We start from the raw sequence: 17,018 nt of genomic DNA, 5'->3' as shown, positions 1-17,018 counted from the left end.
AATACACACACACTCACAGCAGAATACACACACACTCACAGCAGAACACACACACTCACAGCAGAACACACACACTCACAGCAGAACACACACACTCACAGCAGAATACACACACACTCACAGCAGAATACACACACACTCACAGCAGAATAAAGGAAGCAAAGACACTAACATGTTGTTAATGTGGCATTTTCATGATCGCGTGTGTTGAGTTGCATTGAGAGATCACGTCACATGCGGGTCACGTGACGCTGTGTTTGCTCATGGAGGCGCAGCTTTTCTCTCAGTCTGTACTTTGACTCCAGGGTTGGTGAGCTGTAGGTCTGTGAGTCATTATTACCACAGAAAGGCAGTAAATTGTTATGAAATGTTCTGTTATCAGCTCAGGGTGTGTAAATCAAGTCATAAAGAGAAAAGCTGTTTTCAGCTTTTTTTAGATGAATTAACATATTGAAATTTACATTTACATTTATTCCTTTAGCAGACGCTTTTATCCAAAGCGACTTACAAATGAGAACAATAGAAGCAGTTAAACTAACAATAGGACAACAATATGCATTTTTTTTTTTTTTTTATAAATAGAAAAGAAGAGAAAGTGTTAGTATTACTGGATCAAGTGCTGCCGAAAAATAAGTTACGGACTCAGTCGCTCTGGTTGAGGTTACGGACTCAGTCGCTCTGGTTGAGGTTACGGACTCAGTCGCTCTGGTTGAGGTTACGGACTCAGTCGCTCTGGTTGAGGTTCTCTGGTTGAGGTTACGGACTCAGTCGCTCTGGTTGAGGTTACGGACTCAGTCGCTCTGGTTGAGGTTCTCTGGTTGAGGTTACGGACTCAGCCGCTCTGGTTGAGGTTCTCTGGTTGAGGTTACGGACTCAGTCGCTCTGGTTGAGGTTACGGACTCAGCTGCTCTGGTTGAGGTTACGGACTCAGCCGCTCTGGTTGAGGTTACGGACTCAGTCGCTCTGGTTGAGGTTACGGACTCAGTCGCTCTGGTTGAGGTTACGGACTCAGCCGCTCTGGTTGAGGTTACGGACTCAGTCGCTCTGGTTGAGGTTACGGACTCAGCCGCTCTGGTTGAGGTTACGGACTCAGCCGCTCTGGTTGAGGTTACGGACTCAGCCGCTCTGGTTGAGGTTACGGACTCAGTCGCTCTGGTTGAGGTTACGGACTCAGTCGCTCTGGTTGAGGTTACGGACTCAGCCGCTCTGGTTGAGGTTACGGACTCAGTCGCTCTGGTTGAGGTTACGGACTCAGCCGCTCTGGTTGAGGTTACGGACTCAGCCGCTCTGGTTGAGGTTACGGACTCAGCCGCTCTGGTTGAGGTTACGGACTCAGTCGCTCTGGTTGAGGTTACGGACTCAGCCGCTCTGGTTGAGGTTACGGACTCAGCCGCTCTGGTTGAGGTTACGGACTCAGTCGCTCTGGTTGAGGTTACGGACTCAGTCGCTCTGGTTGAGGTTACGGACTCAGCCGCTCTGGTTGAGGTTACGGACTCAGCCGCTCTGGTTGAGGTTACGGACTCAGTCGCTCTGGTTGAGGTTACGGACTCAGTCGCTCTGGTTGAGGTTACGGACTCAGCCGCTCTGGTTGAGGTTACGGACTCAGTCGCTCTGGTTGAGGTTACGGACTCAGCCGCTCTGGTTGAGGTTACGGACTCAGCCGCTCTGGTTGAGGTTACGGACTCAGCCGCTCTGGTTGAGGTTACGGACTCAGTCGCTCTGGTTGAGGTTACGGACTCAGTCGCTCTGGTTGAGGTTACGGACTCAGCCGCTCTGGTTGAGGTTACGGACTCAGCCGCTCTGGTTGAGGTTACGGACTCAGCCGCTCTGGTTGAGGTTCTCTGGTTGAGGTTACGGACTCAGTCGCTCTGGTTGAGGTTCTCTGGTTGAGGTTACGGACTCAGCCACTCTGGTTGAGGTTCTCTGGTTGAGGTTACGGACTCAGTCGCTCTGGTTGAGGTTACGGACTCAGCCGGACTCAGCCGCTCTGGTTGAGGTTACGGACTCAGCCGCTCTGGTTGAGGTTACGGACTCAGTCGCTCTGGTTGAGGTTACGGACTCAGTCGCTCTGGTTGAGGTTCTTTGGTTGAGGTTACGGACTCAGTCGCTCTGGTTGAGGTTACGGACTCAGTCGCTCTGGTTGAGGTTACGGACTCAGCCGCTCTGGTTGAGGTTACGGACTCAGTCGCTCTGGTTGAGGTTACGGACTCAGCCGCTCTGGTTGAGGTTCTTTGGTTGAGGTTACGGACTCAGTCGCTCTGGTTGAGGTTACGGACTCAGTCGCTCTGGTTGAGGTTACGGACTCAGTCGCTCTGGTTGAGGTTCTCTGGTTGAGGTTACGGACTCAGCCGCTCTGGTTGAGGTTACGGACTCAGCCGCTCTGGTTGAGGTTCTCTGGTTGAGGTTACGGACTCAGTCGCTCTGGTTGAGGTTACGGACTCAGTCGCTCTGGTTGAGGTTCTCTGGTTGAGGTTACGGACTCAGTCGCTCTGGTTGAGGTTACGGACTCAGTCGCTCTGGTTGAGGTTCTCTGGTTGAGGTTACGGACTCAGCCGCTCTGGTTGAGGTTACGGACTCAGTCGCTCTGGTTGAGGTTCTCTGGTTGAGGTTACGGACTCAGTCGCTCTGGTTGAGGTTCTCTGGTTGAGGTTACGGACTCAGCCGCTCTGGTTGAGGTTCTCTGGTTGAGGTTACGGACTCAGTCGCTCTGGTTGAGGTTACGGACTCAGCCGCTCTGGTTGAGGTTACGGACTCAGCCGCTCTGGTTGAGGTTACGGACTCAGTCGCTCTGGTTGAGGTTACGGACTCAGTCGCTCTGGTTGAGGTTCTTTGGTTGAGGTTACGGACTCAGTCGCTCTGGTTGAGGTTACGGACTCAGCCGCTCTGGTTGAGGTTACGGACTCAGTCGCTCTGGTTGAGGTTACGGACTCAGCCGCTCTGGTTGAGGTTCTTTGGTTGAGGTTACGGACTCAGTCGCTCTGGTTGAGGTTACGGACTCAGTCGCTCTGGTTGAGGTTACGGACTCAGTCGCTCTGGTTGAGGTTCTCTGGTTGAGGTTCTCTGGTTGAGGTTCTCTGGTTGAGGTTACGGACTCAGCCGCTCTGGTTGAGGTTACGGACTCAGCCGCTCTGGTTGAGGTTCTCTGGTTGAGGTTACGGACTCAGTCGCTCTGGTTGAGGTTCTCTGGTTGAGGTTCTCTGGTTGAGGTTACGGACTCAGCCGCTCTGGTTGAGGTTACGGACTCAGCCGCTCTGGTTGAGGTTCTCTGGTTGAGGTTACGGACTCAGTCGCTCTGGTTGAGGTTACGGACTCAGTCGCTCTGGTTGAGGTTCTTTGGTTGAGGTTACGGACTCAGCCGCTCTGGTTGAGGTTCTCTGGTTGAGGTTACGGACTCAGTCGCTCTGGTTGAGGTTACGGACTCAGTCGCTCTGGTTGAGGTTCTTTGGTTGAGGTTACGGACTCAGTCGCTCTGGTTGAGGTTACGGACTCAGCCGCTCTGGTTGAGGTTACGGACTCAGCCGCTCTGGTTGAGGTTCTCTGGTTGAGGTTACGGACTCAGTCGCTCTGGTTGAGGTTACGGACTCAGCCGCTCTGGTTGAGGTTCTCTGGTTGAGGTTACGGACTCAGCCGCTCTGGTTGAGGTTACGGACTCAGCCGCTCTGGTTGAGGTTACGGACTCAGCCGCTCTGGTTGAGGTTCTCTGGTTGAGGTTACGGACTCAGCCGCTCTGGTTGAGGTTACGGACTCAGTCGCTCTGGTTGAGGTTATGGACTCAGTCGCTCTGGTTGAGGTTCTCTGGTTGAGGTTACGGACTCAGCCGCTCTGGTTGAGGTTACGGACTCAGCCGCTCTGGTTGAGGTTCTCTGGTTGAGGTTACGGACTCAGTCGCTCTGGTTGAGGTTACGGACTCAGTCGCTCTGGTTGAGGTTCTCTGGTTGAGGTTACGGACTCAGTCGCTCTGGTTGAGGTTATGGACTCAGTCGCTCTGGTTGAGGTTACGGACTCAGTCGCTCTGGTTGAGGTTCTCTGGTTGAGGTTACGGACTCAGCCGCTCTGGTTGAGGTTATGGACTCAGCCGCTCTGGTTGAGGTTCTCTGGTTGAGGTTACGGACTCAGCCGCTCTGGTTGAGGTTACGGACTCAGCCGCTCTGGTTGAGGTTACGGACTCAGCTGCTCTGTTTGAGGTTACGGACTCAGCCGCTCTGGTTGAGGTTACGGACTCAGCCGCTCTGGTTGAGGTTACGGACTCAGCTGCTCTGGTTGAGGTTACGGACTCAGCCGCTCTGGTTGAGGTTACGGACTCAGTCGCTCTGGTTGAGGTTCTCTGGTTGAGGTTACGGACTCAGCCGCTCTGGTTGAGGTTACGGACTCAGTCGCTCTGGTTGAGGTTCTCTGGTTGAGGTTACGGACTCAGTCGCTCTGGTTGAGGTTACGGACTCAGTCGCTCTGGTTGAGGTTCTCTGGTTGAGGTTACGGACTCAGCCGCTCTGGTTGAGGTTATGGACTCAGCCGCTCTGGTTGAGGTTCTCTGGTTGAGGTTACGGACTCAGCCGCTCTGGTTGAGGTTACGGACTCAGCCGCTCTGGTTGAGGTTCTCTGGTTGAGGTTACGGACTCAGTCGCTCTGGTTGAGGTTACGGACTCAGCTGCTCTGGTTGAGGTTACGGACTCAGCCCCTCTGGTTGAGGTTACGGACTCAGCCGCTCTGGTTGAGGTTCTCTGGTTGAGGTTACGGACTCAGTCGCTCTGGTTGAGGTTACGGACTCAGCTGCTCTGGTTGAGGTTACGGACTCAGCCGCTCTGGTTGAGGTTACGGACTCAGTCGCTCTGGTTGAGGTTCTCTGGTTGAGGTTACGGACTCAGCCGCTCTGGTTGAGGTTACGGACTCAGTCGCTCTGGTTGAGGTTCTCTGGTTGAGGTTACGGACTCAGCCGCTCTGGTTGAGGTTACGGACTCAGCCGCTCTGGTTGAGGTTCTTTGGTTGAGGTTACGGACTCAGCCGCTCTGGTTGAGGTTACGGACTCAGCTGCTCTGGTTGAGGTTACTGACTCAGCCGTTCTGGTTGAGGTTACTGACTCAGCCGTTCTGGTTGAGGTTACGGACTCAGCCGCTCTGGTTGAGGTTACGGACTCAGCCGCTCTGGTTGAGGTTACGGACTCAGCCGCTCTGGTTGAGGTTACGGACTCAGTCGCTCTGGTTGAGGTTACGGACTCAGTCGCTCTGGTTGAGGTTACGGACTCAGCTGCTCTGGTTGAGGTTACGGACTCAGCCGCTCTGGTTGAGGTTACGGACTCAGTCGCTCTGGTTGAGGTTACGGACTCAGTCGCTCTGGTTGAGGTTACGGACTCAGTCGCTCTGGTTGAGGTTCTCTGGTTGAGGTTACAGACTCAGCCGCTCTGGTTGAGGTTCTCTGGTTGAGGTTACGGACTCAGCCACTCTGGTTGAGGTTCTCTGGTTGAGGTTACGGACTCAGCCGCTCTGGTTGAGGTTACGGACTCAGCCGCTCTGGTTGAGGTTACGGACTCAGCCGCTCTGGTTGAGGTTACGGACTCAGCCGCTCTGGTTGAGGTTACGGACTCAGCCACTCTGGTTGAGGTTACGGACTCAGCCGCTCTGGTTGAGGTTCTCTGGTTGAGGTTACAGACTCAGCAGTTCTGGTTGAGGTTACGGACTTAAGCCCTGGGGCACTCCAGTAGCTAGATGTTGGGTCTTGGACACCTCACCCCTCCATGACACCCTGAAGGACCTACCTGAGAGGTATGACTTGAACCATTGAAGTGCGGTTCGTCTTTAGGATTGATAGGAGGATCTGGTGGTTAACTGTGTCAAAGGCAGCAGACAGATCCAGCAGAATGAGAACTGAGGATTTAGAAGCTGCTCTAGCCAGTCTCAGAGCTTCAATTCCTGAGAGCAGGGCAGTCTCAGTTGAGTGTCCGCTTTTGAAACCAGACTGATTGTTGTCCAGGAGGGTGTTCTGTGTAAGAAAGGAAGAGATCTGGTAGAAAACAACTCGCAGTGCTTTCACAATGAATGGAAGAAGAGATACTGGTCTGTAATTTTCCAGATGTGCCCGAGCCTGCTTAAATGCTGTGGGAAAGGTACCAGTGTGAAGAGAGGTGTTTATGATGTGCGTGAGTGCAGGCACAACTGTGGATGAAATGGCTTGAAGTAGGTTAGTGGGAATAGGATCAAGCGAACAGGTAGTAGGGCGATTGGAAAGGAGGAGTTTAGAGACTTCTGCCTTTGAAAGCCGAGAGAAGGAGGGTAGACTATGTGTGTTAGCTGGTAAGATGTGTATGTCAGTTTGAGAATTGGTAAATTGGTAAATTCATGAAGAATGTGGCAAAATCCGAAGAATGTTAAAAAGCATGCGCGAGTCAGAAGAGTTGTTAATTTTGTTGTGATAGTAAGTCATTTTAGCAGGAGAGATATTAGCAGAAAAGGAAGAGAGGAGAGATTGATAAAGACCAAGGTCATTAGGATCTTTCGATTTGCGCCTCTTCCTCTCTGCACCCCTGAGTTTAGAACGATGTTCACAGAGAACATCAGATAACCAGGGGGCAGAGGGTGTGGCGCGGGCTGGCCTGGAGGAAAGGGGGCAGAAGTTGTCCAAGCAGGATGTTAAAGTGGAGAAAAGATTATCAGTTGCGCTGTTAGTATCTAGTGTTGAAAGCCGATCATGTGGAGAAAGTGTGGATGAGACCAGAGAGGATAGGCAAGAGGGTGAGAGTGAGTGTAGGTTTCGCCGAAAGGTGACCTGTGGAGGAGTGTGTGTTGTGTTCTGGGGCAGATGACCTGTGGAGGAGTGTGTGTTGTGTTCTGTGGCAGATGACCTGTGGAGGAGTGTGTGTTGTGTTCTGAGGCAGGTGACCAGTGGAGGAGTGTGTGTTGTGTTCTGAGGCAGGTGACCAGTGGAGGAGTGTGTGTTGTGTTCTGAGGCAGGTGACCATTGGAGGAGTGTGTGTTGTGTTCTGTGGCAGATGACCTGTGGAGGAGTGTGTGTTGTGTTCTGAGGCAGGTAACCAGTGGAGGAGTGTGTGTTGTGTTCTGTGGCCGGTGACCTGTGGAGGAGTGTGTGTTGTGTTCTGAGGCAGGTGACCATTGGAGGAGTGTGTGTTGTGTTCTGTGGCAGGTGACCAGTGGAGGAGTGTGTGTTGTGTTCTGAGGCAGGTGACCAGTGGAGGAGTGTGTGTTGTGTTCTGAGGCAGGTGACCAGTGGAGGAGTGTGTGTTGTGTTCTGAGGCAGGTGACCAGTGGAGGAGTGTGTGTTGTGTTCTGAGGCAGGTGACCTGTGGAGGAGTGTGTGTTGTGTTCTGAGGCAGGTGACCAGTGGAGGAGTGTGTGTTGTGTTCTGAGGCAGGTGACCAGTGGAGGAGTGTGTGTTGTGTTCTGAGGCAGGTGACCAGTGGAGGAGTGTGTGTTGTGTTCTGAGGCAGGTGACCAGTGGAGGAGTGTGTGTTGTGTTCTGAGGCAGGTGACCAGTGGAGGAGTGTGTGTTGTGTTCTGTGGCAGGTGACCTGTGGAGGAGTGTGTGTTGTGTTCTGTGGCAGGTGACCAGTGGAGGAGTGTGTGTTGTGTTCTGAGGCAGGTGACCTGTGGAGGAGTGTGTGTTGTGTTCTGAGGCAGGTAACCAGTGGAGGAGTGTGTGTTGTGTTCTGAGGCAGGTGACCAGTGGAGGAGTGTGTGTTGTGTTCTGAGGCAGGTGACCTGTGGAGGAGTGTGTGTTGTGTTCTGTGGCAGGTGACCTGTGGAGGAGTGTGTGTTGTGTTCTGTGGCAGGTGACCAGTGGAGGAGTGTGTGTTGTGTTCTGTGGCAGGTGACCTGTGGAGGAGTGTGTGTTGTGTTCTGAGGCAGGTGACCAGTGGAGGAGTGTGTGTTGTGTTCTGTGGCAGGTGACCTGTGGAGGAGTGTGTGTTGTGTTCTGTGGCAGGTGACCAGTGGAGGAGTGTGTGTTGTGTTCTGTGGCAGGTGACCAGTGGAGGAGTGTGTGTTGTGTTCTGAGGCAGGTGACCAGTGGAGGAGTGTGTGTTGTGTTCTGTGGCAGGTGACCAGTGGAGGAGTGTGTGTTGTGTTCTGAGGCAGGTGACCAGTGGAGGAGTGTGTGTTGTGTTCTGAGGCAGGTGACCTGTGGAGGAGTGTGTGTTGTGTTCTGAGGCAGGTAACCAGTGGAGGAGTGTGTGTTGTGTTCTGAGGCAGGTGACCAGTGGAGGAGTGTGTGTTGTGTTCTGAGGCAGGTAACCAGTGGAGGAGTGTGTGTTGTGTTCTGTGGCAGGTGACCAGTGGAGGAGTGTGTGTTGTGTTCTGAGGCAGGTGACCAGTGGAGGAGTGTGTGTTGTGTTCTGAGGCAGGTGACCAGTGGAGGAGTGTGTGTTGTGTTCTGAGGCAGGTGACCTGTGGAGGAGTGTGTGTTGTGTTCTGAGGCAGGTGACCAGTGGAGGAGTGTGTGTTGTGTTCTGAGGCAGGTAACCTGTGGAGGAGTGTGTGTTGTGTTCTGAGGCAGGTGACCAGTGGAGGAGTGTGTGTTGTGTTCTGAGGCAGGTGACCAGTGGAGGAGTGTGTGTTGTGTTCTGAGGCAGGTGACCAGTGGAGGAGTGTGTGTTGTGTTCTGAGGCAGGTGACCAGTGGAGGAGTGTGTGTTGTGTTCTGTGGCAGGTTGAGGTTGAGAGTGAGGAGGAAGTGATCTGAGGTGTGCAGTGGAGTGACCAGTGTATGGTCAGAGGAGCAGTAGCGTGTGTAAATAAGGTCCTATAGGTTACCTGATTTGTGAGTAGCCGCAGTAGATACTCGTTTGAGGTCGAATGAGGCGAGCAGAGTGTGGAAATCAGCAGCCTGAGGCTTTTCTAGGTGGATGTTGAAGTCTCCAAGAACTATGAGAAGAGTTCCATCCTCAGGGAAGGATGAGAGTAGCACATCAAGCTCCTCCAAGAAACTCCCAAGCTGACCTGGGGGACGATAAACAACTACAAAATGGATTTTAATTGGACTAGTGATGGTAATTGAATGCAATTCAAATGAGCTGTTGTCACACAGAGGTGGTAAAGGATCACCTATTGATAATTCTGAATGGACCGAATGACTGTTGAAACATTTATTTGTTTGATTTAAATGGTTTAATGATTTTGATTAAATAATGTTGATCACATTTTCAGCAAAAACTGATTAAAGCTCCGTCTGTGAACTGAAGAAACCATATTTATGCTTCCATATCGTCTGATTTCTCAGTGTTTTTTTACAGATTAATCACATCTGCAACTTCTGTAATTGACTGTTTGTCTCCAGACTTTGCATTTTGCCGGAGCAGAGGCTGAAACCCACGCTGGCTTTAGTAAACTCCTGAGCGAGATGATCCGAGCCGAGGCGCCGTACGCACTGAGTCTCGCCAATCGCCTGTATGGAGAGAAGAGCTACAGATTCACTGAGGTTCATTCTCTCACACACACACACACACACACACACACACACACACATCTGCCTGCTTTATTCTTATGCACCAGTTTACAGAAGATGCTCTGTGGCCCTTAGACGACAAATTATGTGAAAAAAAAAATCACTTTTGGAGCACAGATTGAAGTTTGGTCTGATTTTAAAGAAGACCCTTGGAATATTATTGTTGAAGTGAAGTGAAAAAAAGTTTTTGTTTTTTTTAAATGGTGAAAAAAAGTTATACATGTTTTAGTTGTTTGTGCAGTACGTCTTTATTTTTCCTCTTTGTTGTTCCAGAAGTTCGTCAGTGACACGAAGGGCCTGTATCAGGCTGATCTGGAGACGCTGGACTTCATCGGTCAGGCGGACTCGGCTCGTTCACACATCAACAGCTGGGTGGAGGAGCAAACACAAGGTGGACAAGCACAAATTTAACACAATGTCAGGAAGAAAAGCACAATGATGTATCTTTAATGCGACATCACTTCATCCATTAAGTGCTGCATTACTACTACTAATAAATAGGGCTGGGCAAAAAAAATCGATTTTTCGATTAATCGTTTTTTAAAATGTGGTCGATTCAAAATCGATTCTCAAACGCCAAGAATCGATTTTTTTCCATCTTTATTTATCTATTACCCAAGAATTAGTTTTCCTCCACTGTTCATATAGGCTTGCAAACTCAATTTTATAGCTAATGCTGTGAGATTGTATGTTAGTTTTATCTAAATCCTAAAATAACCTCAATTAGTGCTGCACGTTTAATATCGCAATCGCGATGTCAAGCCTATACGCAATTATAGGCTATATGATGCAAAATGCTGCGATTTTGTATGAAATAAACAAATTTGGGCTTTAAACGCAATGCAGCATATCTGTTAATTTTTTGTCATCCTTTGGCTAGTGTTACATGATCCCGCTCTTATTCATGCAAATGCTTTTAAACCATTCATACGCGACAAGACAAAATAGATCTCGCTGCCTGTGTCCTGACTGTGACAGAAAAACTTGCGATGATATCGTGCGTGCGCACAAGACAGCCCAGAATAGAGTTATCTTTCGCGCTTGAACGAACAATAAAACACACAATAATGCCAAAATGTCTTTTTGTTGAGTATTTTCATAACATAAGAGCAGTCTTATGATGAACGTGAAGAGTTATGACTCGTGAGAGAATGAGGCGCGTGTGAGATCCGCGTCTCTGTCAACAGCGGCTGGTCTTAAAGGGACAGTACACAGTAGCCACTAATTATCTCTGTCGGGAACAGAGAAAAACACTCACTGCTCTTGACTAAAGAACTTTTTTAACTTTGATTAGTCTATATATAATTTATAATTAATGCAGCACAGACTGTTTGATAACTTTATTCAATTTATGTATATGGCCAAGCTGTTAGAAAGGAAGGGCACAGATAAAAATTATATGCAATGTTTTTATATGGGTTTATGTGAGGATTGTTAACCTGTTTGATCAAGACATGCGACTGTTCTGACTTGTCCAATTTTCAGCATCAATTTTTCATCTTGCATCAAAATCCTGTCTATTCATTGTATGCATTTGAAATATAGAGTTGGGTTCTGTTTTAATGTACCCAAGTGTACCTAAAATAAAAAGAGTTTAATATACAGGTTTGTGGCTCTTAATTTCTTTTTATTAATTAGACACTTGAAAACTTATGTTCACTTTTCTTTTCTTTTCTTTTTTTAATAAATATAGGATTTGTATTAAATATTCATTGAGTTGAATCGAAATCTAATTCAGAATCGAAATCGAAAAATCGAATCGAGAATCGAAATCGAAAATCGAATCGAGAATCGAAATCGAAAATCGAATCGAGAATCGAGAATCGAAATCGAATCGATTTGAGAGCTTGCGAATCGAAATCGAATCGAATTGTAACATCTGAATCGATACCCAGCCCTACTAATAAACTCACTTGATTTGAGCAATTCCTGCTGTGTCAGTTTTAATGTGTTTACAATCGTAGAGAAGATCAAGGACCTGCTGGCAGAAGGAGACGTGGATTCTCTGACCAAACTCGTGCTGGTAAACGCTGTGTATTTCAAGGGCGACTGGGAGAGAAAGTTCAGAGAGGATCAGACCCGAGACGAGCAGTTCAAGATCAACAAGGTCAGATTCAGACCCTCTTACATTATTATTTTACCTTTTTAATGTGAACTTTCTTACATGGTTTGACTTGAATGTCTATTTATCTTTTTCTTTAATATGCTTTTTAATTACCATTGTATGTGAGATTGGCTACTGCATATAAATTAACTTTCCTTGTCAGCTTTTTTCTACAGCGTTTTATACAAATACAGATTGTTTCAAAGCAGCTTCACAGTAATAACAGGAAAATAATGATATTAAACCATCATTATTCAGCTGAAATCAGTTCACTGTTGATTCATATCTGTTCAATAACTGTGTAAAGTGCATCAATTATGAAAAGAGTTCAATTGAGCTGTAAAGTAGCTCTGCAGAAAACAGTGGTGTAATCTTCCAGCTTGTGAAACATTGCGAAAGCCTGATATTGAATTTAGAAATAGGGAACAATTGGGCAGCAGTTCTCAAATATTTCAAAGTAAATGTATATAAAATAGAATGTAACTGATTGTCATACTGAAATGGATGAGACGTACACACATTTCCAGATTACAGGGATGCTTAGTGGGACGGTGGGAAGAATCTTTTAGTTCTAGTCGTCATCAATCTCATTCCTGATGAAAGAGACTGAAGATGCCGTTTGCTGGATCATGTGACTGTTTAGATTTATCTTGGATGGAGGGCAGACTGATCCGTGTTGTGTATTCTTCATTTCTTCATGGAATATGTGTAATATTTCTGTTGTTTCCTTCTTGATGATTTTTGCAGCAACAGTCATGTGATATCAGTGAGAGTGACGATATGTTTTCACTGGTTGACAGAATGAATCGAAGCCGGTGCGGATGATGTTCCAGAAGGCCAAGTTTCCTCTGGCCTTCATTCCTGAGGTGAACTGTCAGATTCTGGAGCTGCCGTATGTGGGAAAAGACCTCAGTATGTTGATCCTGCTTCCCAACGCCATGGAGGACGACAACACCGGCCTTCAGAAGGTGTGGAGTTGTGTTGAGTTGTGTTGATCTGCTGTGTGGAGTTGTGTTGATCTGCTGTGTTGAGTTGTGTTGATCTCTCTTGTCCAGCTGGAGAGCGCGCTGAGCTTCGAGAACTTCATGGAGTGGACCCGACCCGACATGATGGACCTTCTGGAAGTTGAAGTGTCTCTGCCCAGATTCAAGATGGAGGAAACCTATAACATGAACTCTCTTCTGATCAGCCTGGGAATGGTGGATGCGTTTGACTCGAAGAAAGCTGATTTTTCAGGAATGTCCCCCGGGAATGATCTAGTGCTGTCGAAGGTGGTGCACAAGTCGTTTGTTGAAGTGAACGAAGAGGGAACGGAGGCGGCGGCGGCCACCGGTGCCGTGATGATGATGCGCTGTCTGATGCGTCCCGAGCGCTTCTGTGCCGATCACCCGTTCCTCTTCTTCATACGCCACAACCCGTCCAGGAGCGTTCTGTTCTACGGGCGCGTCTGCTCTCCGTGAGATCCCACGGGTTTCATCTGATTAGAACAGGTTCTGGTCTGTGCAGTTAGGGTTTGTGGAAAGACCAGTTGCTCTTCAATGAAAATGTCCTTTTGCCTTAATTCTGGCATGCCTGTGTTGTTTCCTCTATTGAATAATCTGGAGTGAAATTGTCTATGCATTTGCTGTACAGGTTCATGTGACATTATGAATAAACAACTTGTGATTGTTCAAAAAATAAAATAAAACCTGTTTCTTTATGTCCTCCAATGCTTCAAGATACTGATAAAGCTCAAACTTAGTGTACAAAATTGTGTACCTTTTTTGACCATTGATATTTATGAATGTGATATTTACCATCTGTTCTCCAAACTGCTTTATCCCAGTGGTTATATCAGGGATATCAGCTTCGGTCCTGCAGAGGTTAGTGCCCACCCAATCTAACCCAACTGAACAAGCTCTTCAATGTCTTCAGGATTAATAGACAGCTACAGGTGAGTTTTTATCAACACTGCAGGACTGAAGTTACACATCCCTGATCTAGATGATAAAGGCTTCGTACAGATGGAGCTGGGAAACTAGAACATGCAGAAAATAGCAAACCTTACATAAGCTGCTCTTTATTAGTACTTTTAACATCTCTTTCTTTAATGTGTATTTGTGTGAACATGATTGTATGTACATTTAACGTTACTATGCTTTGGCAATGTCAAAAACCTTTTACTATCCAAAAAATAAACTAGTTTAATTAGAGAGAGAGAGAGAAAAGAATGGGAAGAGCTGTCCATCCAGTCACTAAAGTTTTGCTCTTTTTTTAATGCTGCCAAGAGGGGTAATGAGACACTGTTTTGATTTACTGATGCTTAAACTCAGCAAAAAAAATCATTCAGCAACACGTTTTGAATGTGTAGTCCACATAAAAAGATGCCATTCAGTTCACTACACAAGTTCTTTAATATTAATTATATGAATAACGGGCAAATAGGGTTTTTGTCCAAATTCCAAAACTATTATTTTAGGATTTTTTAAAGTATTTTTGCCATAAACACTGTGTATATGTTCTTATGTAAGTCATTGCCATAGACTAAGTATGTCTGGTCGTAGTTTCGCAGTGAATCCGTCATCTAAAGCACCAAAGCTTTCAGCAGATAAATGTCTTCATGTCTTTTCCTGTCTTGGTTTAAAGTCAGTCTTTTCTCCTCTGTCTAAAGTGTTTGTTCATGTGCGGATTCGAGCTCTAGGTTCAGTTCTGACCGGCTCTCTGGACACACAGCGCTGGATCTTCACCAACAGCCTTCTGAAGAACATGGTCAGTCTTAGAAGAGAAAACAGTTCTGACAGACGCATCAGCCCCAGTTTATCTTGATCCTGCATGAGCTTCAGCAGGACACAGTCAGAGCGGGAGATGCGTCAACCCTAACCCTTAATTCGTTTCACGTACCTACCCCGAAGTGACAAAATAAAATAAAATTCTGTATCAAAATTTATAAGGAAAGACCAGAACTTTATTTAGGCTTGGTTTGTAGGGAATTACAAACATGCCCACATATATTCAAAAGCACATAACTATAGAACCAATTCTTAATGCGCATGTGAACGCCATCAGCGTTTATCACAGGTTCGCGTTTAAAGTCTGTGTAGAGAGAATGGTGTCGTCTTAGCGGCCCCTAATTTAATAACAAATGATCGTTGTGACGGAAGCGAATCAATCAAAACTAACTTTAGCTGGAAAATAACTTTATTAAAGAACTGCTATAAAGCCAAAACAATCTCTGTTACCTTAAATTATACGTTTATCTCTGTAAAGCTGCTTTGAAACAATCTACATTGTTAAAAGCGCTATATAAATGAAGATGACTTGACTTGACTAACCATAACCCAACAAATAGACAAACACACATAATCTGCATTTTTTTTTTTTTAAAGTGGAACAAATCTGTACAATAAATATAAGTTGCAAAATACATTGTGTTCTTTGGAATAAGACGTTTGGCTGAACAGTCTAAGCTATTTTTCTATTTATTGGGGAAATCTTATTAAAGCCAAAATACATGGAAGATATTTAATTTTGAATAAAATGTAGCGTCCCATTCACTGACAACCATGTAAACTTTCACAAAGCTATCTAGATACTGTAATTTTGGTCAAATACAGTCTATTTTTGGTATCAAAATTATTAGTAGTAAATATGACTTGAGAGGGCATTTATGTCCAATTCCCCACTAGGAAACTCAGAGTAGTTTCAGGCTCAACAGTCTCTAATAATAATAATCCTAGTCAGAAATTCAGAGTCGGAGCTTCCTAGTCAGAAATTGAGAAACTCAGAGATAGTTCTGAAGCATGATTTTCTGAGTTGAGCATGTCATAAACTTTAAACATGGTGGAGGAGAGAATGATTGCTGCTGTGACTGCTGTTCTTTATTAGTCTTTACACAATGGGTACCTCACATTCTCTTGATGTTAAGTGTTAACTTTCATCTGTACAGAGAAAAAAAAAAAGGTGAAAAACAGCTCTGTCACAGTCTGAATCTGTACGTCATCAATAGTCACAGCTGGATGAACTCTAGAACGCAGGTGTTTCATGAACATCTGGAGGCCTTGATAGCAGCACAGAAACTCTTTCTTCTTTAACAACATTAATAACAACAGTCAAAAAAACAACCTCATGAACGGATAACAGTTTAATGATTATTGCATCATTATTGTATTTGTTACTAGCACACAAATACAATATTTCATACTTTACACTCATAACATACAGTGAGGAAAATAAGTATTTGGACACCCTGCTATTTTGCAAGTTCTCCCACTTGGAAATCATGGAGGGGTCTGAAATTGTCATCTTAGGTGCATGTCCACTGTGAGAGACATAATCTAAAAAAAAAAAAAAATCCAGAAATCACAAAATATGATTTTTTAACTATTTATTTGTATGATACAGCTGCAAATAAGTATTTGAACACCTGTCTATCAGCTAGAATTCTGACCCTCAAAGACCTGTTAGTCTGCCTTTAAAATGTCCACCTCCACTCCATTTATTATCCTAAATTAGATGCACCTGTTTGAGGTCGTTAGCTGCATAAAGACACCTGTCCATCCCATACAATCAGTAAGAATCCAACTACTAACATGGCCAAGACCAAAGAGCTGTCCAAAGACACTAGAGACAAAATTGTACACCTCCACAAGGCTGGAAAGGGCTACGGGGAAATTGCCAAGCAGCTTGGTGAAAAAAGGTCCACTGTTGGAGCAATCATTAAAAAACGGAAGAAGCTAAACATGACTGTCAATCTCCCTCGGACTGGGGCTCCATGCAAGATCTCACCTCGTGGGGTCTCAATGATCCTAAGAAAGGTGAGAAATCAGCCCAGAACTACACGGGAGGAGCTGGTCAATGACCTGAAAAGAGCTGGGACCACCGTTTCCAAGGTTACTGTTGGTAATACACTAAGACGTCAGGGTTTGAAATCATGCATGGCACGGAAGGTTCCCCTGCTTAAACCAGCACATGTCAAGGCCCGTCTTAAGTTTGCCAATGACCATTTGGATGATCCAGAGGAGTCATGGGAGAAAGTCATGTGGTCAGATGAGACCAAAATAGAACTTTTTGGTCATAATTCCACTAAACGTGTTTGGAGGAAGAAGAATGATGAGTACCATCCCAAGAACACCATCCCTACTGTGAAGCATGGGGGTGGTAGCATCATGCTTTGGGGGTGTTTTTCTGCACATGGGACAGGGCGACTGCACTGTATTAAGGAGAGGATGACCGGGGCCATGTATTGCGAGATTTTGGGGAACAACCTCCTTCCCTCAGTTAGAGCATTGAAGATGGGTCGAGGCTGGGTCTTCCAACATGACAATGACCCGAAGCACACAGCCAGGATAACCAAGGAGTGGCTCTGTAAGAAGCATATCAAGGTTCTGGAGTGGCCTAGCCAGTCTCCAGACCTAAACCCAATAGAGAATCTTTGGAGGGAGCTCAAACTCCGTGTTTCTCAGCGACAGCCCAGAAACCTGACTGATCTA

At 46.5% G+C, this 17,018-nt stretch overlaps 1 protein-coding gene across 1 annotated transcript in view; it reads left to right on the top strand.

Annotated features, from left to right (window-relative positions):
- Window positions 1–13,133, top strand: part of serpinb1l3 (serpin peptidase inhibitor, clade B (ovalbumin), member 1, like 3) — a 16,606-nt gene extending 3,473 nt beyond the window's left edge. Inside the window, exons 3-7 of the mRNA XM_079862435.1 lie at window positions 9,279–9,419; window positions 9,720–9,837; window positions 11,411–11,553; window positions 12,351–12,518; window positions 12,606–13,133. Coding sequence (XP_079718561.1) covers window positions 9,279–9,419; window positions 9,720–9,837; window positions 11,411–11,553; window positions 12,351–12,518; window positions 12,606–13,010 — 975 coding nt within the window. The 3' untranslated portion in view covers window positions 13,011–13,133. The remainder of the gene's footprint in view (window positions 1–9,278; window positions 9,420–9,719; window positions 9,838–11,410; window positions 11,554–12,350; window positions 12,519–12,605) is intronic.
- The last annotated feature ends 3,885 nt before the right edge of the window (window positions 13,134–17,018 follow it).

The sequence above is a fragment of the Squalius cephalus genome (assembly GCF_949319135.1).
Source record: "Squalius cephalus genome assembly, chromosome: 25".
Classification (NCBI taxonomy): Eukaryota; Metazoa; Chordata; class Actinopteri; order Cypriniformes; family Leuciscidae; genus Squalius; species Squalius cephalus.
The sequence above is the reverse complement of the archived record's forward strand: the minus strand, read 5'-3'. Positions and strand labels throughout refer to the sequence as shown.